The sequence below is a fragment of the Amblyomma mixtum genome, chromosome 2, assembly GCF_055824585.1.
Source record: "Amblyomma mixtum isolate Tamu chromosome 2, ASM5582458v1, whole genome shotgun sequence".
NCBI classification, from domain to species: domain Eukaryota; kingdom Metazoa; phylum Arthropoda; class Arachnida; order Ixodida; family Ixodidae; genus Amblyomma; species Amblyomma mixtum.
The window spans coordinates 303,160,079-303,185,211 of NC_143013.1; the positions used below are offsets into that span (position 1 = coordinate 303,160,079).

General features: G+C 48.1%; 1 protein-coding gene across 1 annotated transcript in view; it reads right to left on the bottom strand.

Annotated features, from left to right (window-relative positions):
* Positions 1 to 2,062: 2,062 nt before the first annotated feature.
* The window catches only part of LOC149364743 (neuronal acetylcholine receptor subunit alpha-7-like), a 262,942-nt gene continuing 239,871 nt past the window's right edge, over positions 2,063 to 25,133 (bottom strand). Inside the window, exons 7-9 of the mRNA XM_089574677.1 lie at positions 13,614 to 13,700; positions 7,218 to 7,327; positions 2,063 to 5,177 (exon numbers count right to left, since the gene is read on the bottom strand). Of these exons, the coding sequence (XP_089430803.1) occupies positions 4,698 to 5,177; positions 7,218 to 7,327; positions 13,614 to 13,700 (677 nt within the window). The 3' untranslated portion in view covers positions 2,063 to 4,697. The remainder of the gene's footprint in view (positions 5,178 to 7,217; positions 7,328 to 13,613; positions 13,701 to 25,133) is intronic.

The window sequence follows — 25,133 nt, forward strand, 5'->3', positions numbered from 1 at the left end:
CCCCTCCGGGAAAGTGCACGGGCGTCATATAAGTACTCCAAGTAAATTTGCTTCGCAGGAGCTGTCACTATTGGCTGGAACCTAAGTCGATCATAATGTTCTGCGTCCGAATACCCGGCTCATTTCTTGGGAACTTTACACCTTTTGTTTCTCTATGTTCGCCTGTCGATTCCGCTATTACCTTTATTGAGCTTGAGTCTATCTAGTAGGTCCCGGTATATACCTGTCTCACGTTAGCTTTCTCTTCCTTGTGCAGGTTTACAGTTTACTTGGTAGAGAGGTAAAGTTTGTTAATGACTACGAGAAGAAGTCGCGCGTATCGCTTCGCATAGCGTGCCGCGACACGCTGGAGAAAGTGGACCCCACTAATGTCCACGCGACCTAAACAGGGTGCCCGGGTTGGAGAGAGTCAGGAGTGATGCTAACGAGAGTATCGCAGGAAGAAATATCTGGCGCGATAAGATCCGAACTACGAGTAGAGATTCTTTAAACAGACTCAACGTTCATAGTAACTGTTATACAGAGTGATTCTAACTATTTACAGAACACGACGTTCCACCCTTCGTAGTCTACAAGGTCTTGGTCTCTGACTTGATGGTGAGGCGATGACGGGTTTGGCAACACTGGCACGAAACGGGACTCACGGAAACGATCAAACAGAGCACGAAAAGCGAAACATCCTCGCACATCGAAACGACGCCGTTATGTCTGGTACCAGCCGGTCGGGACCAAAAAAGTAAAAATGCCACAACATACGTGAAGCGCGATTGACGAGCAAACTGGCTGTAGCGCACTAGCTCGGACGAGCCAGGTATACAGCAGTCGAACTGAGGCGTGAAGTTCACGTAATTGAGACAACAAGCGACGTGATGTACAGGTTCTGTTGTCCGGTGCTTCCGTGAACGGGTCGGGACATTGGCACTCGGGGGAGACAGCACAAGAGTTCCACCTTGGGACAATTGACAGACTACATGTTACGTGACGTGGGCGAAATTATTTTCTAGAAAAAAGTGAGAACGATGAGAAAGAATGTTGTTTGATGAGACGCACATGTGGAAGAACACAACGTCGTATCACAGAAGCATTGATGTCAGCCCACAGAAGTATGATTATGTGTTTTCACGTAGGGTTCGCACGTGTGCCAGTAGTGCTACACGCTTCGGTGTAGAGACGCTGTTTCTGCGTGGATCAGCCACCTTGTAACTGGAACAACGTGCGAACGCCTGCGTCGGTGGCAACGGTAACCTCGGCGATCGCAGGCAGCGCACAGGCATGCGGAAGGGGAGCCCGGCGCTGGGGTCGACTGCACTCCGAGAAAGTAGCCTGTTCACAGGCCAGACCAAAAGTAATTGCTTTCGGAAGTACAGCGGCCAAAGATCACTACGCGTGGGAGCCCGCCTCAACAAGTGCCTCGCGTTTGTCATGTGAGCAGTTTTAGCAGGAAGCGCACAATGATCAGAGTGTGCTTCCCTGTATGGCAGCCCTTTTAGTATTATACTGCGAGGGTGGCAAAACACGAGCTGCTCAAAACGAATCACCAGATGCGCCCGCAGATGTGCCCGGTACATGTTGCTCACGCGTCGCAACAACAAGAGGAAGCTATCGTCTTTTTCTAAACTTTCGGCCCACGACGGTTCCTTAGCGTTGCTTTTGTCCAACGCACCACAGCATCAGCTCCATGCAGTAAGGTCGACGAGAAAGCATCGAAAGCGTAAACTGGGCGACTTTAGGTGGTTTCAATGGTTTGGTTAGTGAACTTACTGTATCAGGTATTGATGGTATCAGCAGAACGGGGATTCAATAGCAACAAGCGGACGGTAAAACAAAGCAAACTCAACACCATGGTCCCTTTAGCGGCACAATCACAGCATCGGTTTGACAACAACGGGGAGCAAATTCCAAACAATGATACCTAAAGAAGACGTGTGAGCTAGTGAAGGCAGTTTGCAAGCAACAACGCAAGCTTTTCGTAGCATCTGTTATCGCTAAAGGAGCAATCAATTGAAAAATGAGAGCAGTCCATACCATGGGTCAGTTCGCTAGCGAATGGATCGACCTCAAGGAGGGCGGCAGCGAATTTATTACAGCTCGTTCACACGCGTGTGTTTAAATCCAGTGACGAATCGGACCTTTTCTCGTGAGCGACTTTCGACGGCAAACCTAAATGACGCTTTTCTACATTCATCAGCTTGCTACTATGGCTTCTCTTGCATTGATATTTCTGTCAAACGTGACATCCGATTACATCATTCACAGTTTAGAATGCACTGTTCACAAACGTCAGTCGGTAAAGCACCATGAAACTGCTCTTTCTTCTATCGCGACGTCTTAAACACAATCAGCGACGTTCATGAACCAATTTTCGAAACAACGTGCCTTTTGAAGTTTGGAATTCGAGACATCTGATTTCTGTGTTAATAATTAGTCTCCAGTAACCCTGCCGACAGTTTTTTTTTTATTAGAGTAAAAAGGTCTCGCGCTGCTGTAGCATAACGAGCGCTTGACAAGAACTTGAACTGTCAGCAGTCAACGTCACTCGCACGTGCTAAGGTAATGTCCTGTTCTAGTAGGCCACCTCATTAGTGAGTAACATCATAGTGAGGCGGGAATAAGCGGCTGACTAGCTCGGAAATTCGCAGCACCTTTAACGGTCGCCTGATAATTTGTTACTAACATTATAAATATTTGGTCTTTTGCAGGGAACGCGAAGCACTGGATATTTATTACGGAGATAGGCCGTTGGAATGATCAGGAGGGGAAACTAGATCCGGTGAAAGAACGAACAAGCCGGGAAGAGTTGGTAGAGAGAGGTTCGTTAGATGGTTCTTGATAATTACAAAGTGAACAAGGTAGGGGAAAACCTCGGGTGCTTACCAACGTTTCGACAAGAAGACTTGTCATCGTCTGGGTTGTCCTCTTGTCGAAAGCTGGCAAGCACCCTTAGGTTTTCCCCTGCCTTGTTCACTTCAAGGTGGGAAGAGATAAGATTGCGGCGCCGCGGTTTAAGGGATTCACAGGCTTAAGGCCCATGGGCGTCCCGTGTTGTTCACAGCGCATTTGGTTTTTTCAATAAGCGCTTGTGCACCCTTTATTTTACGCAGTAATCAGCTATCAGCATCTAAATTTATGGGGACTATTCATAACTGACTGTACCATCGAGACCCTCATAAACCTTATTCTACGAACTACTACACTGTAGTGAAATCCCGCACAGATTTTTTCCTGCTCCGAAATCCGACAAGGATTTTCTACAAAAATTGGTCATACATGCATTCACTCTTAGTACCTTTCAGATGAACATTTAGAGAAATATGTTAATTTTGGTCCGACCACATAAATTACTAACATGACAACGCCAACATTCAAGGTCAGTGGTAAAAATGGCAATTCTTTGCAACAAACAAATTCTAACTTTTAACATTCGACCTCAGCCCTACCTGTTAACCTACCCATGGGCCATTCGGAGTGCAGCGCTGTTGCGCTTTTCTGCGCAGATATTCACTGCGTTTTGAACATTTTAGTTAAGAGACCGATAAGCAGATCCCGCGGATTCTCGCAGCACTCAAGACTCAACGAGAGGGCGCTCGTTTCTGAGCAGTCCAGCGCCCGCGGCGCACCGCCGAGCATCCACTGCCGACGAAGATGCACCGGTCACTGTGGACGAGACCAGTGCTCGCCACGAGAGGGAGCATCGCCGCACACAAAATCGCACAACTGCACTGGGAGCAACTCGCCTAACAGGGCACAGCCGCGCATCTGGATAGACTAAACGCGCTTTTCAAACAACACGACCCATCAAATGACGCTGCTGTAAAAATAGTACACACAGTCCTAAGATAGTCTCTTCGCGCGCGCTCACACGTAGTCCTTTGCTGCCAGACACACTCAGCTTTCAACTTCACTTTTACGCACCACTCAGTGAGCAGATGGGGTGGACATCTGCTTGTGAGCTGGAAGGCGCTAGATTTGGCTGGCCTCACGTTGGCGGGCCAATGATGGGGGCGCCGGTACGTTGCAGCGGACGCCACGTGTACTACGGCGCACCAGCCACGAGCCGTGCCAGAGGAAGATGAGGAGGTGCGCCAAGCGAACGTTACGACATCCTCCCGGATCTATTTCAATCTTTCATCTATTTTTAATCGCTAGTAAGCGAATGTCCCTGCGGACCCTTCAACGGCTTTGGCAGCCAGCAACACCATGCGTTTCGTTTTATCCTAGGTTAGACTAAAAGCCGAGGCACCGGAGCCCCAGCTTCGGACGGTGTTTAGCCAGTTCAGGAAGGCCCCCGCTTTCTCGCCTGCGGCGCAGGAACTGGCGCACAGCGAAACAAATTATTTAGAAACATCTCCAACGTTTCGACGAGCTGCCTCCCTCGAGGGGGTAGTTCGTGCGGCACGAGTGGAGACGAAATTCACGTCTCGCTTTGAGCCTCGCGCGACGCGAGAGCGCGGACGCCTCCTGTACCGAACCCTTCAGCAGATTATTTCAGACCTAAGCAAACAATCAAAGCCGCCACGGGGTCTTGTTGAGGCCACCGTGGCCTTCTGGGAAGGCACACGGGTCCTCCCGCGTGCGGCTTCCACGGGTGGCTCTTGCAGAAGACACGTGAGCAGACGAGTCCAGAAGACAGTCGCGGCCAGTGGAAACGGTGTGTTTCCTCCGTGAGGCGGCGCTAGTGTTCCTAGGAGCAGACTGCGCTAGGCTACCAGATGGGGCGCCGAAAAGAGGCAGGCGCATGTGGAGATGATGGTGAACGCGGAGAAGATGATGAGGCAGACGCGGTCGACGACCATGGCCGCGAACTTCCACTCGCCGACGACCTCCCGCTCTTGCTCGTCCTTGCGCATGCGGCTCGTGATGAAGCGCAGCTCGCGCAGGATCAAGTTCAGTTCACGCGACGAGTGGACGCAGGCGTGCACCGTGGACGCCCCTCCGCCGCCGCCGCCGCCCAAGAATGGGGTGCGGGCTGCCGCGTGGCAGTCGCCGACGGCGCTGTTGGCCGTGCGGAAGTCGTCGTCGATGTCCAGCACATTGGCCAGCAGGCTCCGCGAGGAGCGCTCCTTCAGCTCAAGCTCCTTCATCTTGCTGTTAAGGAACAGGCTGCGCCGAGTCGCCTTCTGGCCCGGGGGCTCCATGCGCAGCAGCCAGGGGAGCCACACGAGGAACACCGTGCGGATCTGCGTCGAGAGATGGCGCCACATGTGTCAGCGCTCTAGTAGAGCGCGGTCAAAGCAAAACGCCGTATGACGATGAGAACCGGTCGTTTCTACTGCCCGCGACCTGCACAAAATCGAGATACGGTGGCCGTAGCTAGCAAAGTACAGGGTTAATTAGACTTGGGAGAAGCCTCTGCCCTGCAGTGAGCGTAATCAGGCTGCAGACGATGATGATTTCATACGTCAAGTAGGCTCGGACCCCGAGGAGTCTCTTAGGCGCTCAGAAATAAAGTACATAATCTCAGTGCGTAACAAGAGCGGTGCTTCAGCTTTTGTGTGACACAGTCCTGGACGCGCGTCTGTAAGGGGCCATCCGCCATAGAAGACCAGTATGTGTGTGAAGGCTGTGTGCATCTGGCCTTCCGAATCACGTGCGCAGCTCACTGTATTGTCGTCACCAGTTATCATTTTCACTCTCTCTCTCTATTCCTGCATTTCCCCCATACCCAAGTGTGGATCAGCAGGCGAGAGACGTGTTACTATAGGCGGCCTCTCCACCCTTCCCCAGATTAAAGATTTCTCTCTTCAGTTCCTCGTCAAGTGCCGAGCTGTAAAGGACAGTAAGGCGGTTCACGAGGAACTGAAAATAGATAAATGACAGCAGCACGAAGCGAAGCGCCAAATAATGAGCAAATTTGGCGCGATAATAAAGGTTAGCAGAAAGAAAAATTTGCCAGCCACAGTGAAAAACTTCGGTTCTAGCTCTTTAATTAAAGAAACATCGATATTGTCAAAAATAACCCTTTTTGTGGACCAATAAATTGTCAACGCAACTGTTGATTCCTTTCTACAAGATTCTGAAGCACTCCAGGCGTACACAAATTAGAACGACTTGATTTGCAGACAGTGAAGAGTGCGTAAGATGGGACATGTGACTGAGCCTCCAGAGTGGGAGGAGTGGGGGTGTGGCTGACCCGAGGTGCTGGGTGAGTGACAAGCGATAGGGCATAAAGAGACAATGTGGACCACTCCGCCCTATTTTTGATCTTGGTAAAAATCGACAGTATGACTCTTTTTGGGTTCGTTTGATGTTTGTCCGAAGCGAAATACGCATTTATTGCTGAGAAAATTACATTTAAAACACTTCCCTCCACTCGATTGAAACTCGTGATGTCTACACCGAAAAGGACTCCGTGATAACCGTTTTGAAGTGAATGGTGGTGTGGCCTAGCCTCTGGGATCCGCGTAAAATCTGTGTCGACGCACCACAGTTTACTTGCGAAATCGGCGCTGATGGCGACACCTGTACTCCATATATTGGTACCTTCTAGTTTATAGTCACCGCAGTGGCTCAGTGGTTATGGCGTTCGGCTGCTGACCCAAAAGACGCGGGTTTGATTTCGGCTGCGGCGGTCGAATTTCGATGGAGGCGGAATGCTAGAGGCCAATGTACTGTGCGACGTCAGTGCACGTTAACGAACCCCAAGTGGTCGAGATTTCCAGAGACCTTCACTACGGCGTTCCTCATAGCCAGAGTCGTTTTGGGACATTAACCTCCCATAACTAATAATTTTCTAGTTTATACAAGCTCAGTTTCCACTGAAATTAGCGTCTTTGTAGCCAGAATGCAATAATATATGGTTACATGGCAACTTGAATTTGTACTCACTGCACCTAGAACATGAATTCTGCATAACCTAGCTACACTGTAAACAGAAAGAAGTAGAAAGGAAGTAAGCTGTTTTCTAGCGCACCCACTTTTATAAGAGCGAGTGCGCTAGGGGATAGCTTGCTCTTTTTTACTCCCATATATAGACGTATTTGTGTTTAGAATGTATGATGTATTTCGTTTCTGAAAATTGCACTCACTTATATCATATAGCATACCTGCCTACACGTCTTGGGGTACCATCGCTGTAAACTACAGACGCGGCTTATAACCGCGATCCGAATAAGAATGCACCCATTGCAGCATGTAGCACTAGCACCAGCGGCTGCACTCGATGTTTCACGGCACACCACACCAAGCACAGGAACCGGGTTGCCGGAGAAAGCACTCACCACAGCAGGCATCTCGGTCGTCTCTTGGTTTCTGTGATGGTAGTTGAGGACCACCACCGTCATGACCACGGAAAAGGCGACCATGATCATGATGCAGGCGAAATACGTTCCTGGAAGAGAGGCACCGAGAAGCCACAAACACGCACACGCTGTTAGTCGCACTGACGGAGGCATGATACACTCTAAACACGAAATAAGCCTATATGGGAGTGAGAAGGAAGTAAACTGCCCTTTAACCCACTCTCATTTAGGGGCAGGGTATGCCGCTGACGTTCCGGAGTGGATTTAGATAACTAAATATACAGAATGCTTACTGTAACTAGGCAACGGATGTGCGTATACTTCAACTGAAAAGCATAACGACCTGAAGCAGTTAGCAATGGGAGGAGGCTTTAAAACGTGGGACAGGAGGTCCTAAGGTTAGAAAATAGAGCAGACTTAGACCTCGGTTACAATCTTCGCAACTGTTACAACTTTGCACGCTTTGAGGGGGGAATTGGTTTCCGCTGCCAACCGTAGTATTCCGTACTCTTAGTGATGGAAGTCTACTCCGGGGCTTGGGCGGTATGCCCTGCCTCTTAAAAGGAGTGCGATAGGGGACAGGTTACTCCCTTTCTACACCTTTCGTGTTTAGAGTGTACGTAAGCGGAGTACCGACGCATCTACTGAGGCGTCGGATCAAAAGTGCACTAAGCGAGCTTACGAATAAGTAGCATTCGCCAGTCGGCATTCCTGAAGTCGAACTGCGCACTCGCAAAGCAGGCCATGCATAGGATGGCTATATAATCGCAGGGGTCCCAGAGGAAATGCACAGGTTCATGCAAGGGGTTGTCAACATTCGCCCAAATAGATACACGGTCTTGACATTAAGAAACGGCATACGAGGCTCCTTTTAAGAAATGTCGGATTATTATTCCTTGGACTGAGAAATCTTTTAATCTTGAATTTTATAGCAGGCACTCAACGATTATGAAGCCTTTTGATACAAGCTCTTTGCTCAGGCAATACTGACGTACTTTTTAGTGTTTCTGCTTGTCAAGAACATTAAAAACGAACATGCACTTGCAATCACAAGCAATGCGGCACACGTGAAGAAAAGCGTGCATTCAAGGCAGGCTGGAACAGTCATGCAGCGCGTCATTTTTCTTTAGGGCATGTTTAACCGAAGTAACGACATACTGCGCTGGCTTGGACCGGAAACGGCAAAGCTCTACCAACCGATAGAACAAAAACGAGCAGAATTCTCGGCGGCAACGAAAGAGCAAGCGCCACGCTAAGAGTGCTCCATATTCTAAACACAAGCCCAGCGAGATAAGTGAAAAGATCTCAACTGGTAAGAAAACAAAAGCTATGCTAAGATGCTAACATTTGATGAATAGCGTGATATATAACATCGGTTAACATCGCTTCATTTATTTCTGCAGCGAGCCCCTAAACCTATAGACTACACCCAGCTATCATACCTTTACGTATTGCTCAAGAAGGATGGATAGCTGGGCGAGTTTGTAATAATACATCGTGGGAGGGAACAGCGCGAACAAGACGACAGACGAAGCAAGAGGACACAAAGACGGGCGCTGACTCGAAACTGAATTTTATTGAAAAAAGAAAACATATATGCATCATAATCACGTGAAAAAACAGAGCAACGAGCATTGGTCTAGCGGAATCAAGATCACCAATCGCACAATATGCCACGTGGTGAACTCCGAACAAAGGCACCCCTGAGAACCGAAATGAAACAAGTCACGAATTATCTAACGACGATACTTCTTTCTCAACTAATGCCAAAGAAGGCTGGCTGATACACTGTGATTCCTTCTTCCTAATGAAATAAGCTTCCATAATCTCCCTGGTCAATTTATCCCGGTGTCTAAACAAAATTTTAGTTTTTGTGGCCAAAGGGCGGCACTTTTTCTGTTTCTTTTTATCATTTTCCTTCCCACAATCGCGGCAGTGATCTTTAAGATGAGAGTCTGGTGTCTGATAGTGAGTTAAGATGTTCCCTCAGGCGAACGTTTTACGATTCGGCTGTGTCACAATGCCACGGTCTCTGAATGAACGTTCGCCTGAGGGAACATCTTAACTCACTATCAGACACCAGATACTCTCATCTTAAAGATCACTGCCGCGATTGTGGGAAGGAAAATGATAAAAAGAAACAGAAAAAGTGCCGCCCTTTGGTCACAAAAACTAAAATTTTGTTTAGACACCGGGATAAATTGACCAAGGAGATTATGGAAGCTTATTTCAAGGAAGAAGGAATCACAGTGTATCAGCCAGCCTTCTTTGGCATTAGTTGACTAAGAAGTATCGTTTTTAGATAATTCGTGACTTGTTTCATTTCGGTTCTCAGGGGTGCCTTTGTTCGGAGTTCACCACGTGGCATATTGTGCAATTGGTGATCTTGATTCCGCTAGACCAATGCTCGTTGCTCTGTTTGTTCACGTGATTATGATGTATATATGTTTTCTTTTTTCAATAAAAAATTCAGTTTCGAGTCAGCGCTCGTCTTTGTGTCCTCTTGCTTCGTCTGTCGTCTTGTTCGCGCTGTTCCCTCCCACGATGTATTGCTCAAGCACACTACACTGTCACTGTGCGACAGCTGCAAAATGCAAATGAAGTGCCTTTCCATCAATATATTGCCGGGGCCTCGTTTACAACCAGAATTTCCCGTTGAATTTATCTTTCGGCGCTCGAGTTGAGACTGACGTCAGGCAGAGACCGTGGCATTGTGACACAGCCGAATCCTAAAGGTGCTCTCTCAGGGCTTGTCAAAAGAAAAAAAAAAACATCGCAGCAGCATGTGTTCCCCAGAGCTCTAAACATCATCCTTCATCTTCCTCTGCCAAAATACGTCTTTCTGCGAGTTCTGTGTGCTTCCGAATATAATATCCCCAGCGAATATTAAACTGCGCTAAGTCGTACTGCTCCTTATTGGGAAAGCGCCACGCTCAAGACGCGGCCGCATGCAAACGCCCGTTTAGGCCGTTCGAGCATCGCGGCAGCTAGATTTACGCGGGCGAGCGCCTTGCCAGCCTCACAGCCCTCTCTGGGGGCCTCGAAATTTATGCCGATACGAGCGTTTCCGCCTTCCTAATTGCTTCTTCCGGTTGCCGCCGTATTTGTTTTTCGTTTTCCCGGAAATTTAGGCCGCCACAGCTTGCGTCGTCTCCTGGACCAGCTCGGAATTCTCTCAATGCCGGCTCTAAGACTCCTTGCATCTGCTTCAGGAAAAATAAGAAACAGGACAGCATCGATAAGACAATTGTAAGTCAGGCCATAACTCAGTTTTGAAGCTCGTCTCTGCGCCATTCGAAAACTTGCCGCAGTTGGAACGACGCTAATCTAAGGCACAGAATTATTGGACTTTGCTTGCAGAAATGCCTAACTGCATTTTTTTTTTCCTGCGTCATATTATGCCGTCTCAGGGTGTCTTACGAAATGAGAATGCAAATTAAACATTATTCGCGCACTCGTCCCGGGTACGAAACGTTCCATTTTTTTTTTCTCTTAGAAGGTTCCTCGGTTTCTCGTTTCAAAAGAATAAAAATTAGATTCTTGAGTCACGTCGCATTTGCTGCACCGTTTTCTGTGCTCGTTCAACGTCTTCTTGCTTCGTAGAATTGATTCGGTGTTCTTTTTAAGGAATAGTTGCTTGTAATCTTTTTAGGTGTTTGCACCGATTCTTCTATCGCGCCTACTAAGCGTAATTTTATATTTTTGTCTTTTTACGTCTGTCTACGCCTGTTCAGCAACGATTCATTATTTGAATGAAAATTGCTTGTTTTATGTGCTGCTACGCTTTGCTCTCAGTCGAATCTTTCTTTCGGTGATTTTTGCTAAAAAGTCGTCGAATCAGTTCTTTCATTAGAGGAAACAAACTATTTGCCTGCAATCATCATGGACGTCTGGCTAACGAAGAGAAAATGGTGATTCGAAAGTCATAATGGCAGGAGTTTTAATGATCAGTCAACTTAAGAACTTTTTTGGCATTGAAAACTATATGTTAATGGAGCAATGTGAGCCCGAAGTGTATTTTGTTCGTGGTGCTGAATACCTGTAGCTATAGTACGTTCGTTGGTCGTACCCGACAATCTCTAGGTTAGATAGACCGCGAGGAAACATGTTAGAAAACAACTTCTGCATGCAGGAGTGAGCAGTAATAGATGTAATATGAGGCAAAGAAAAGTTGTGGACGGTGTGCGACCCCGTAGGCTGCCACACCGACTTTCTTTTGTCAGCGCACATTGCACGGCGCAATGCGATAACTACAATATTTAGGACAACACCGATGTAAATGTGTCTTCGCTTTTAGAGCTCCACACGGATTTAGTGCGTTCGAGTGCAGTGTGTGGGGAAGGCAGGGTAGATCACGGAGAGAGGCGTAAGCGAGGGGCCACGGTGGAGGCCATGCTTTGAATCAGCGTGGATAGTGGGGTTTGTGGATTGAGCACGATCGGCAGATTGCAAGGCGGGAGACCGGAACAGAGCAAAGACACTTTCTTTCTAACAACAATTACAGCGCGACTATTCGCAGTCGCCTGTTCAAGCTTTCAGCTCCTCCCACTGCGGTGGAGGCCACAATGTAAGGAGTAGAACATACGTTCGATGATATGTCACAATCGACACACCGCCAGGCGTCAGACAGACTTCTGTGTTATTGCAAGTGCTACTTCGTTTTAAAACCCATGGTGCAATATTCGAAAATGCGTTTGCAGTTCTGCTCATTCTCATTGCCTTTCGTCATTACGCACGCTCATTTTTCACGAACGCCTGATATCACCTTCGAGTAGAGCTTTTAAGGCTCTCCGGCACCGATAGGAGTCAGTAACCATTAGATGCCGCTTTCCCGCTCTAATCCGCAGTGATCGTGAGTGTCTTTGCCCTGTTACTGCCCACTGCTCCTCTGTCCACTTAAAACAGTCCACGCCGTTAGGGAAGGCTTGGGTGTCTTTGTCAACGATCGCACTTGACTGGTCCGCACCTATGAGAGGCAGAGTGTCTGACGTGGCGGGTATTTTGTCGCAAATGAGCAGCATGAAGACGATCAACGAGAGCAGAATGGTGACGCCTGCGAGCAAGACAGAGAGGAGAGGGCGCCCAGTTAAGGCTTTGGGCTTGGCACATTTTGAGATCTCACTCTGGCCGGTTCGCCGCTGGCTGGGTGTCTGGAAAGGAGGCTCAGTCGGAGGCACCTTGCCACTCCACTTGCTTAGACACGCGAGCGGATCTTGGCAGCGGCAGTGGACACCAAGCTTCTCGGCCCGACCGACGGCGGAGGTGAGCTCAACGGCTGTCCGTACCTGCTCAACTGCTCAACCATGCGGAACTTGAAGGTCAAAATCTCGAAGGTAACTTGAGTTTAGCCGAGACGGAACACTGCTGAGTGCTATGTGGATGTAGTTGGCGAAAAGGTATGACAAATGCAATTTTCTGGATCAAAACGCCGTTCTTTGTTTACAGAACAAGAAAGCAGAGGCTCCTGGCAGAAATTTTCAAGCATTCGCGCTAACTCAATTCCTGAGAAAACCTCAATACACTCGTGTCACACTGACCACAGGAATCTGCTGCAATACGCATACCTTCTCCTCACTTTGCACTACGTGTCTGCTAGTGTCCACAACTACTCAACCCTTAATTGCTGCTCTCGGTCAAGCGCTTCCATGCACTGTTCCAAAGGCACGGTACACAGCCATTGCGCATTACGCAGAAGTGGAAGAAAGTACTCCACAAACGAGCTTCTAATTTGTCGTCTGCATTCAAGACGCAGTTTGGGTGAGTCTAAAGGCAGCACAGCTTGTTTATTTTCCCGCAAAGTGAGTTATCCTTTTCGTCGTCGTTTCGGATGCGAAGTAAACAAACATGGTGGCTAACGGAGCTGCTACTGCTTTTTTGTCAGAACAGGACAGTTTTAACAGTGTTTCCCGATTGCGCAGACCTCAAAGGCCGAATGATGTTGGAGAACTTGCTCTTTAGACACTGCTAATGCGTAATGGCTGACCTTGAATAAGCACGCGCTTACTTCAGCAACGTGTACATCCCGAAGACAAGTACAGGCAAGCACAGAGACCAGACGAGTATGTTCTCTGTATGAGGCTCACGCCCACCACAGCAGAGCAGGCAAAAAATAAAATAAAATCGCACAACACGCTGGCGACCTAAGAAAAACGTCACAAGCACTAGACAAGAAAACATCACCGACGTTATGTACAGGCAACAATGTGGGCTTCACTACTAGACACGACATTGCCAAGAACCAGCCAACACTGCAGTACAAACACGCACGCTCACAGACATGAACACTGCCACCACCACCACCACCATTTCTAGCACCGTAGACAGAGAGACCCCTCCAGCATGCACACGTTGTGCAGAGCCGAACATCCGGCGCACCTATGATGGAGACGGCATCGGACGTCGGAGGCATGGTCTCGGCGAGCTGGAGCATGAATACCGTCAGGGACAACAGGATGGTTACACCTGCACGCGACGCCGTACGCGGCAAGCGTTTAAGCTGTTAGAGGCAATATGCGCGCTCGCGATCCCGCCATCAAAGGAGCAGGAATGCAAGCGTCCAGGAGAACACAGCAGGCTAAGCAAGCTCGTTTACACAGTGTGAGAAGTGAATGGCACGATGATTTTTTTTTTTCTTTGCAAACATCCCTGCACAGATTGACTACCCAGGAGGAGCCTGAAACTCAACTAAACACATTAACCATCCCGAGTACAAAGATCTTCTCAACTCTAGCGAGTATTATTTTCATGTCTCCGTGTCTCCACAAAGCTTTGACATTCTGAAAATAGGTCCTGAAAGAAAGTGAGGCATTTTTTTTTTTTCATAGTAAGCAAAACGCACTGCACTCAGTACGACTTGGCAGGTGTCCGATGTGGACGACCTGAGGTATCCAATTAATACCAAATCAATTCACCGTCACACATAGCGCCAAACTTGCAGAAACATTCGGTATATTTTATACTTCGGATTCACGGCAAACTGAATCCATTTGCAGCGTCACTGGACTCGCATTGTTCCCAAAACTGAGCTCCTACCACACCTCGTGCAATGCAGCTCATGGTTGCCATTGTACCTGCTAACCATTAACCAATATTTACTGGAAATTAAATTTGGCCACTCAAGAAGCCTTATTGACGACTATACTTAACTTTGGTTCTCTAATATTTACCTTTTAGAGGTTTCATTGTAGTATTTTCGGTGCTTGGCAGGGTTTATGCTACTGTCTCTCTTTTTTCGAGGCCATAATGCAATAGAGTTAAAACTCTATTTAACGAAGTGAAGAGCAGCCTAAAATTATTTCGCTAAAACGGGAAATTCGTAAAATCGAGGAAGGCATTTTTCCATTATTCGAAATCTAAAATCGTAACGCAGTGGTACCCAAAAGCTACCGCGGCATCGCATTTGCCGATACGCACGCCAGCGCCTATGAAAAGCTCTCTAATGCGGCCCGAATCGCTTGCGCATGAAAACGCCATCAATTAAAACGGATTCGAAATCAACGTGGGAAGCGCTGCCGACTGCCGAGTCTGTTGTTTCGCGCAGCGGCGAAGCTTGCAGCCCCGTCGAAACGAAACCAGGGCCATTACTTCGCAGCCTAGCTGTTACTGCTGGCACGCTGCCAACAATTTGCGAGACATCGTGGACGAAATTAATAAGAAGTCACCTTTTTACTCATCTCTTCCCGGAAAAACTTCGTTATATCGGGTTTAGTGGCCGTTTGTTTCGTTATTTCGGGTTACTAAATACTGAACCCTATAGGCACTTGCCGGGGAATCAAAATTTGTTCGTTAGACCGGGAACTTCGTAAAGTCGAGTTTCGTTAGATTGTGTTTCCACTGTATACGTAATCGACGGCTGCTCGGATAGACTGAAGTGGAGCCCACGGTCCGGCCAGGCGTAGAGGTAGTGGCACTTCTGGGGACATCAAAACTTCTGAAAAGGGCTCAAGGGAAGTTTCTCGAGTAGTTGAAAAGTAGCAGTAAAGCGCTGTCCCTCTAAGGTACAGGAAGGTAAAGCTGTAGAGGATCACCTTCTAGCGCCCACCACACAAAATAAAGGTTCACCGTTCGAGTTCAAAAGCTCCTTTCTGTGTTCACTGTAAACCTTATCCCTCAGAATGGGTCGAACCCGGAACGGAAACCGTTCAACCAAGAGGCGAAGCAGCAGCCAAAGAGATACTAGCATCTCCAGAACTGACCTCTCCGGAACAAACTACCAAGCTTTTTCTCTGCGAGTCCCCGAGAATCGCGAGTTTATCACTAAACGTTTTTTGTTTCTCCGTCTTTCTTGGAATCTTGCTCTTATACCTTGCCGTTCAAATATGCTTCCAATTTCGCTAATGCACTTCCTCGGAGTTCCGCTCAGAGCACTTCTCCTCCCTTAATTCGTACTCCCGACAGAGAGAGCAAAAAGCAGAGTGATTCGCCTTTATCCCAGATTAAAGAGTGCCTTACGAATCTGTAGAAACATATCCCATGTGCTGGGCTCGGAGCATTTCTCCACGAGTGCCCCGTCGTCGTGCGGTTCAGCACCACAATTCCCGCCGACAGTCCATAATTAATGTGCCTCATTAAATTGCTCGTGATTTTTCCGCGCGGCTTGTGACGACGAGCGAACAGAATTTAAGGCTTAGTTGAAGACATAAGTTGTGGTTCTGCGGGTGAGAAAATAATGCGGCGGCTTTTGTGTTCGTTTTCACCCTGGCCGCGCTCAGACGTATTTGAGTATAGCAGAGCGGCAATCAACGAAAGTGCAGCCTTCGCCATTAGAGAGATTCTGAAATGATGCATACAGGCTCGTTTGCTTGTATTAACCGGCCGTTCTTGTTATTTGGTTGGTTTTCCACACGATTATCTCCCCTCCGGAATAATCCTCGAAAAAGAAATTACCGGGACGTAGAACAGTGCGCGTGCGACATTTAGTTCAACCCTTTCTGCGGAACTGACCATAGGGCAGACCGGTCTGTGATGACTGCTGCAGACAGCGTCCAATTTGTGTTGATACACACATGCCCGGGTGTACTATTAGTCGCTCACAGTGACAGTCACTGTGATGTTTCTGAAACTGGAAATACTACTGACAGTAGTAGTCGTTCATTACAAAAATAAAAAAAGGAAACTAAATTAGAGGGAATCAGTTGGATTGATGCGGGGAAAATGGGAGAGCATTTTTCTTTCACTCGCCAGTCTATTCCAACTCTGATAATATTCCAATTCCCAATTCCAATACTATTACAGACATATTTTATTCGCAATTTTGATTCGACTGCAATTCTGATTCCATTCTGATTCTATTCCATTTCTGTTTCTATTCTGAGGATGATCACTTCCTTTACTGATTTTTGCGACATTAGTCGCAGTCGCTTTCATATGAGCTGAGTAGTCACTCTTAGTCCGGCGTCTTCTTCCTCTTCCCTACAAGTGAAAATGGAAGAGAGGAGGACGTTTGGCAGGAGTGACAGGTGTGTGCACCTGCCAAGTGTGACAACGGAGGTCGCCGTATTTTGGCTCCAGCGAGTCTCCTACGCTATCGCTTAAAACGGAAAGAATATTTAATGCTCGCAGCGGCAACTGGTATCCATAAACTTAAGCACCTGTGCTGCGGCCGGCGGAAATAAAATTTACAGGGAGGCGACAGGTGGCGATAGTATAGCTACAAAGCTACAATAGCTACAAAGGACAGGTGGAACCTGTATGCACCACTTAAACAGAAATAATCACACCAGAAATGAGAAGAAGGTAGCTCGACTCTCGCGTGAGTGTTCAGGCGGTGTTCAAATTCTTTTCGCACCAGACGCACAGTCGCATTCAAAGGTTAGGTTGCATATTGTTTCGCACATCTACGGATGTATTACACAGCACACAGCTGCAAAGATCGCCCACGAAGAATTGATTACTGACAGGGAAGGTCTGATTTTACGGGACTGTGTCTAGCTAGAGGAGCCTGTCTTCCACAATAACAGAAGCAACGCAACAGATGTACCAAAGTGTATCTCTGGCACAGGTGTGCCTAACAATATGAAACGTAATCTTTGAATGATAATGTTTGAATGAGAAGCGAATGCATGCGAATGAACATATTCTACCCTCTAATCCTTACCCCGAATACTTTCTCGGTTCATATCAGTATACCGTAACAAGAGCAAGTTTGAAAGAATTCGCCCTCCGCAGCAATGCTAGGCATCGAACGCATCACCCGCAGCCACTCAGCTCTGTTACCTTGGCTTCCGCAAGAGCGTGAACGGTTCTACCTGACCCCTCGGCCTCTCCATCAGTTGCTCAGCTGTTCCTGACATTCCCAGCATGATGCTCTACATGATGTCGGATGCCGGTAAACAATTAAGGTCTAGAGCGAGCATCACCCAACGTAACGAGGCGCCAGACGCGCCTAGCAGGCTTGGCCGACCGTCGACCCGACGCGTGGTACAGGCAGGCCGCTCTCCGTGTGGCCTATTCTGCGGGTTTAAGGAGACGCGATCTTTGGCCTTCCTTCGCTGACCTCTTTTATTTTTTTTTCTCACTAGTTCTTTCTTTTTACTTTCGTGTTGTTGTTAGGCTTTTGGGCGCCTCGACAAGCAGGCTCTTCGCTGAGGCGAAACGCCGATGGATGAAGAGAGCGAAGAGGCGCGGCGAAGCAGAGGAGGTGAGCTTTACGCCGCTGCTGCTGAGCGCGGAGCCGGCAATCTACGTGCTTCGAAGGCGCTCTCCGGTCAGGTGACGTCGATCGATCCTGCCTGCCCCTCTCTAGCCCCAACCTCACCCCTTGTTGCTTTCAGTGCAGAGTTTGGCCCGATTGCGCCCCCCGCCCCTTCGTTTCGTTCCCCTTTTCCCCCACGCTCCCCAGCCTCCTTCGCCTCCCTGTCTTCCCCACACCTCGGTACAGTCTACGTTGACTCCGGGCTAACAGGGTCGCCGACGCCGCCGTCCGTCGCTTGCAGAGGGAGGCGCGAGCAGCTGTTGCTCTCGGACGCATCAGGCCCAGATTTGGCAGCTCGGACAAGGGCCGTCACGAGGCCTGATAGCGTTTCGCTGTCTCACGTCAGAGGAAACAAAAAGCGCGAGCGCGAAATCTCGTGGTGGTTTCCACGGGGGACCTCCCCTCTCCCGTTCCACTTACAACACAAAGGTATATAGCGCTGAGCTGTCTGCGAGCTTGTGGCTATCTAGCGTCTGTCGCTGGTCTTGTTGGGGACATCGCCGCCGGAGAGTAGTACGTACTCGCCTCGATAGAGCCGGTGTTCGGCATTATTTGTATGGAGCCGCATCGACTGCGGATGCGTGCCGATGAGGGTACTTCTAATCGCGTTGTAAGCCTGTCGTCGCAGATGAGGGTGCTAACAGCGATGCGCATATATCGTGGAACTCGAGTATACTGCGTCTTTTTCTTCGTCAACCTATCCGTGGCTGTTCCCGCCTGAGACAGCCTCGTTTGTGCCGTTAACAGTGCTGCTCTGATGCAGAGTTGCTTGTCCATTGTATCTGTGGGCGGCTCATTCGGAACCTGCGCCGGTCACTGCGTGAATAGTCATGAAGGTAGGTAGGACAAACTTTTATTGATACAAGTTTGAGAGGGCAGGGCGTAATGCCCCTCTACGCTAGGTGATGTCACTCGGGCTCGATGGACCAAGGTTTTTTGGTCCTCCAGTCCAGAGCAGTTGAGCAACGTCGCCTCCCAGTCCTTTTGGGTGGGTAGGGGGAAGGCTGGGGTTCTTCTGACAAGCCCATACCATGTGAAAGTTGTCAGCAACTTCCCCACAGTGTTTACATCGCCCGCTCACTTTCGGAACAAAATATTTGTCAGTTGCTGGGCATAACAATGTATTCGTCTGCAGACGCCTGTTCGCTCATCGGCCTTTCCCAGACCCCAATCCGGGGGGGATACCGACCGCAGACTGGTCGCAGTAAAGTTTTTAGTGCATTTTGATTCTTGAAGTGGAATTAGATCGAATCAGTTCAAGAGAAGAAAACAAATTTTGAACACCACTGCACTAAGCCTTCTTTTTTTTTTCTTTCTAAACGGACAGGGGCATCAAACCTGCACGGCGTACGATTTATACTGCAATTATATTCAGGAAACTGGTCGAGCAAAAATAAACATGAATGTAAGAACATTTAAATAAAGGAAACTAGTGGAAGGAAAGCGATGATGCCAGCTAAACAGGACGTCAAACCGGTGGAGAAGATAGCCACCACATGGAACGACAATTCAAAGAGATTTTAACTTCTCTCTAGTGATCGAAAAGAATTTTTTTTTTTTGAAGAATGGCTACAGCTAGTTAATTCGAGACTCACGGTATGCGGTGTGTTTATCTTTCCAATACCGGTAGACAAAAAAGAAACCAACAGTCACCAAATCCAAGGAAAGCATACCAGAATTGTCTGTTATTAATTTATGGCATCGATCAATGGGAAATTATAATGCAATCATTTTATAGCTGAAATATAATCGTTCCACGTAGCGCCCACGCCCGCTAAGCACTTGGCTTCCTCTTTCGGTGACTGCAACAGCCTTAAAATTTTTTCTTTCACTTCCTTTTCTCGGATTCTTTCTTCTTCCTTCTGGCTGTGCGTGCAGTAGACTTAAGTCGTGAGTGTAGTGCCTGCTCCCTTTCTTCAGCGTTCAGCGTCCATTCGTGCCCTGTGGTTTGCAATGGATTTGTGACATTTTGTCCACCCCTCACAGTTTATGCGATCAGGGACTTTCATTCTGCTGCAGCTGAAACTTCGGCCACTAGCGACACCGCGCGCAAAATGGCAACATTCCACTGCCGCACATAAATCGAAGGGTATCCTTAATTTTTTTACCTCCGCATTCCTAATATTTCCGGAGCCCTTCACTACGGCGTCCCTCGTAGCCTAGTTGCTTTGGGACGTTAAACCATAACAAACCAAACCAAATAAGCTTCGCAAGTCGCCCTAATTTTTGAACGGCTAAAAGCATAAAATTCTTCACACAGAGTTGGACATGCCTAAACTGAAAATCATTCCTTCATTTGAAGAAGTGGACGCCTGCAGAAATATTAGGTTGTTAAGCCGGGAGGATTATCTTTTTCGGTGCGGGAATTTATAACAAGCAATCTGTTATTCTGCTATGAGAAACGTGAATAAAAATAAAACCATTTAGTTTTCTTTTTCGAGGAAAAACAAATGCTACTGACATCTGTGTAATCAGTGTCTTGCGTGATACGCAGGAAATTGCAGGGTCAAGCTAGCCTCACAACGAAAGCGATTGGCCGCCTGTGTTTCATAGTTCTAGAAATATATACCCATACGCGTAACGTTACCGCCCGTTATTAGAGCTCTTATTATTATTTTTTTTTTTTTGCATCTACCACAGCTCCAGAGCAGCGAGGATGTATTCACTCCCTGTGGCCTTGTTTTTTCCAAGTAAGAGACAAGAAATTTCTTCCTCAAGAGGCTCGCCGATTCTAAACCGCTTTGGAGCCCAGTTTATTCAGCTGCCCTATACGTCTTACAGCTAGGCCGAAGCTAGAGATTTACGAAACCCCTCTCTAAGCTCATCTTTATTTGCATTGAACATCCGTTGCTTGATTCCTTTTTCATAGCCGCAATCGGCTGCCCCTGTTCCGACCGCATTTCGTCTCATCCTAGAGTGCGACCACGGACCATGCCCTCTTTAGGCTCGGACGACCGGCGACCCGTTTCCCTTTAGAACCGTGCGACGATCAAAAAGCGACGACTGTGAGAGACGTAAAGACGTCGTAAGACGTCGTCGGTAAGCCAGCAATACACGGCGGAGGCAGAGATAGAGAGAGAGAGATCAACTCCTCCCCCTTTTTCACTTCCACTTTCGTTCCATCCCCTCAGCCACTAAAACAGTGTCGGCAGCGGCAGCCTCCAGCACAGAAAAAAAAAGAAAAAGAAACGATCTCACCAAAGGGAGGCAGACACTTTTGAAATATTGCTCCAGACGGGCAGGTAAGCCATAAAGCCCTCTGGGAAAAAGCCTCCACGAGGGGCTGGGCTCAAATCTTCCGCGGTTGTCGTCGGCATCGACCCACGGGGACCGGTGAAGAGCTCGCCGCAGTGGGGCTTCGTCGGGAATAAACTTTTCGTGTCTCCACCGCCGCCGCCACCGGGGTTTGCTTTTTTTTTCCGTCTCCATCGCTATCGAGACTCCGCATCACCCTGTGCTCCAGACTTTTCGTCTCAAAAGGAGACCTCCTCACTACTCCCCCCTTCGGCATTTGGAGCAAGGAGATCACGCACCCTGCTCGGAGAGCGAGCTCCAATAGCAGCCCCCCTTATCGCTCGTCATTCGCTCTGCCATTTCGGCCGCCGCTTCGGCTACACACCTCCTTCCGACCCTCCGCGCCTGGGTGCCGTGGCGAAAAGCGCCAGGGTCCCGCGCTACGGAACGCCAGTGAGTGCGGGCTTTCTTTAGGACGGCTGTAACCCGCCTCGAGTGGAGAGGTATTGGAAAGAAACACGGAAGACGTAAACCCCCTCTTCCTCACCCAAGCGCTCGTTGACGTCGGGTTTCCTGCTTCCTTTGAAGGCTCAATTCAGCCCGAAGAATGGAGCGCCGCAAAATCCTCGGCTGAATCCTTACATTAGAGTCGGAGTGTGGTTGTAAACACCGCGTCGTCTGCTCCAGGAATAAAAATACGGGGGCAAAAAAAAGGCAGGGTGGTTATGGCGGCCGCCACTTTGTGTCTCTGGTTATTTTTCCAGTTTCCTTTGCCTTTTCTCCATTTCTTTTTCTGCAGAGCTAATTTTTCTGCAGAGGTGCGCAGTACGTGAAATCTTCAGCAGCACGGAAGTGCGCAATCAACGGAACAGGTAGACAGATAGAGAGAGGGAGAGAGCGACGAAAAGTTCAGTGCTTTCGCCTCATGCTATACTCGTCGGCACCAGAGGTACAGCTAGCTTCAATATTAAAGGGAACATTAAGTTGGCACAAAAATAAAGGATTCTGTCGTTATCTCTGAATTAATGTCGTTATCTCTGGTATTCCCTTTCATATTGGAGCTGTGTATATCTCGCGCCACTGTTGTGACAGCTTATCCTCTAAAGCTAAACCGGCCGACACAGCTACAAGGTGACAGAGTAAGCGTTCTGGCACAACAGACTAGCAAGAAGAAACGCAACTGGAAAAGAAGAGGAAAAGAAAAAAGATTTCAGTAAAAGCACCGACGACAACACAGCACCCAGCAAAGGGTGCTGCTGTTGGTAGCAGAACCTATTCTTACATTTTCTCTTTACTCTTATTCACCACATCTACTGTTAGGTTAAATAGTTTTTTTCCTTAAATCCCCTTTCGGCACTGCGCCATATATGTTTTTATATTTTACAATTGGCTTCTTCTTCACCCGTGATACTTAAGGGATACAGGCGAGGTCTCCCATCTTAGACCTCACACTGCTGTCTACTTATCTACCAACGAGAAGCCCATTACTAATGTTACTCGAATAAGATATCGGAATGAAGACGCAGTACACGAGATTCTGCCTGAATAGCCAGAGCAGGAACTTCCTGCCATCTGCTCACATCAATGGTAATCGAGCTGGCCGAAAAGACAATCAAACGGGCGCATATGGCTTGTTTAAAATAATAGTTCTGGCTTTCTAGAATTCTGAAAAAAAAAAAAACAGAAAGCAGTGAAAATACACAAATGGAACAGCTTCATGCAAAGGAATGACTGTAATAAGATGGGGAAAAGAGAACTGTGCAAATGAGACGAGGGCATACGACTAGAAAGACACGGCCATTATGTCACTACGTAGGATTACTGTAGAAGACTAGAAATACGACTGGATATATAAGTAGAATGACAAATGGAAAGAGTGGTGTTTCTTCGCATCTTTATGGTCTTCCTAGTCATTCGTCCCATTCTCAATGGCGCAGTTCCACCTTCCTTGACACGAATCACCTGGCCCCGCCGGCATGTTGTACGAAGTCCTTTCCCCAATGGATAAAAAAAAATTGAATTCATAGAATGACTAAAATACTCGGTAATGCACTATTACAGCGCAGCTGCTGTTTATGAAATGCGATCACTACTCGAGATAGAGGCCACCTTTTCTGATATCACCATCTTTAAGTCTTTAATGTTCCGTACGATTCCGGTAGCGAAGTCTTGTTCTCTCGGATATCCATGTTAAAAATCTCAACAAGTAGCAGGTGGAGGAACCGTGAAAGCCGCCTTATCATATGCTTGGCGATGCCGACACCAATTTTGAGACCCAATCAGAGGCGCCTGAGAAGTAGCGTGAGTGATGGCGTCTTGATTCTGAGATAAAACAAGACTGATTGCATGATTCACTCGATCTGCAAGAGGTCACGTGATGTGTTATGCCAATGACGCCGCTCACATCTGACGGCTGCACTGTAAGAAACGAAGACCGGAAGAAAGAGCCCTTAAGAAAATGGTCTATAGACAGTCTATAGACTTCTTACAGACTATTGGATTCCAATCAGTATTTATTTTTTATTTATTTATTTATTTATTTAGCGTCTATAGACACAATTCTACTAAAAGTGTATGGCCATGAATCTATAGCCTGTCTATAGCATTTGTATTGCTTATGGACTGTTATATAGGATCTGTCTACAGAGAGTCTGTAGACAGAAGCCTTTAGACAGAAGTATATGACAGACTATAGACTGTCTAAAAGAGTTTTTTTTTTTTTTTGTGTAAGGGAAGATGATGCGCCCTCACTCACCCAGGGTGAGCCTCTCGCCGGTGTCGGGGGGCAGCGTGAAACCGAGCAGTGTCATGGACGAGATAAGCACGCAGGGAATGATGAGGTTGAAGCCGTAGTAGAGCGTGCGCCGCCTGATGTGGATCGTGTACGTGATGTCGATGTACGGCTCCGGGCAGCACGCGTACTCTCGCACGTTCCGCACTCCCGGCACTCCTGCAACAACAACAGCGCCCTCTCTTCGTTCAGGAAGGGGCTCACACGGAGGCCCAAGTGAGCGTGGTGGCGGTGGCAGAGTCTTTACCTTCGTTAATGAGTGATTGCTTTCTAACCAAAAACCTACCCCCCATTAGAGGTTTTCAATATATCTGGTATTTACCATTACGGTTATCTCGGCGTTTCTGTGTACGCCGGCGATTTTTTCTTTGTTCCACGCTGTATATTTCCTGTGAGAGAGTAGAGAAGCAAAATTCTCCGCTTGCAAGCATCACTCCCCATTTAGGTCAATTTGCGTGCGATCTCAAGAACTGCAGAAATCATGCCTTTAATAGCAACACAGAACCAATTGAACCCCCCCCCCCCCCCCCCCCCCCCCCCCTCAGCCCAGACCCACAAAGAGACCCACAAAGAGTTACTGATCCGGACATCGCACCGGCTAGCCCAGAGAGGGCGATAGTAGCTACTACACGTTGTATGGCGCCGTCTTCGCAGATGCGTCTGCGAATAATGCATGGGAGGAAAGATGTAGGGTTAAAAGGAAGACAAGGCATACGTTCAGTTGTCGGGAGAGAAACGGAGGCTCTTCGCCAATGAAAAATTAGCTGGATGCGAGAGGAAGTGGCTCCGTGTCCGGCCAGGCGGAACCACGCGGAACGCAAGCAATGCAGTGACCGAGTACATAACGGCGGGCGCGAAGGAGAGGCGCCTCGTGGCAGAGTTAAGCTATACAGAGGCAAACACTCGCCAGTGAAACCATTTCGCGAAGAACTGGTGAACCGAGACGATCCGAGTGCTTCCTTAGGAATGCGCAAAACAAAAAGTAAAAGGTGAGCTGATAGAATACGAGAAAAAGAGGCTGCTAAGAAAGAAAAATGCGAAAAAAAGCCCCCTCCGTTCGGTCGAGCTCTCTCGTTCGCGCAGGAGTTTTTGAGTTCACAGTACAGGAAACGCTTGCTGCGGCAAAGCTACGCTACGAACGAAAATTTAAAGAAAAAGAAGTAGGAGGTGGTAGCTG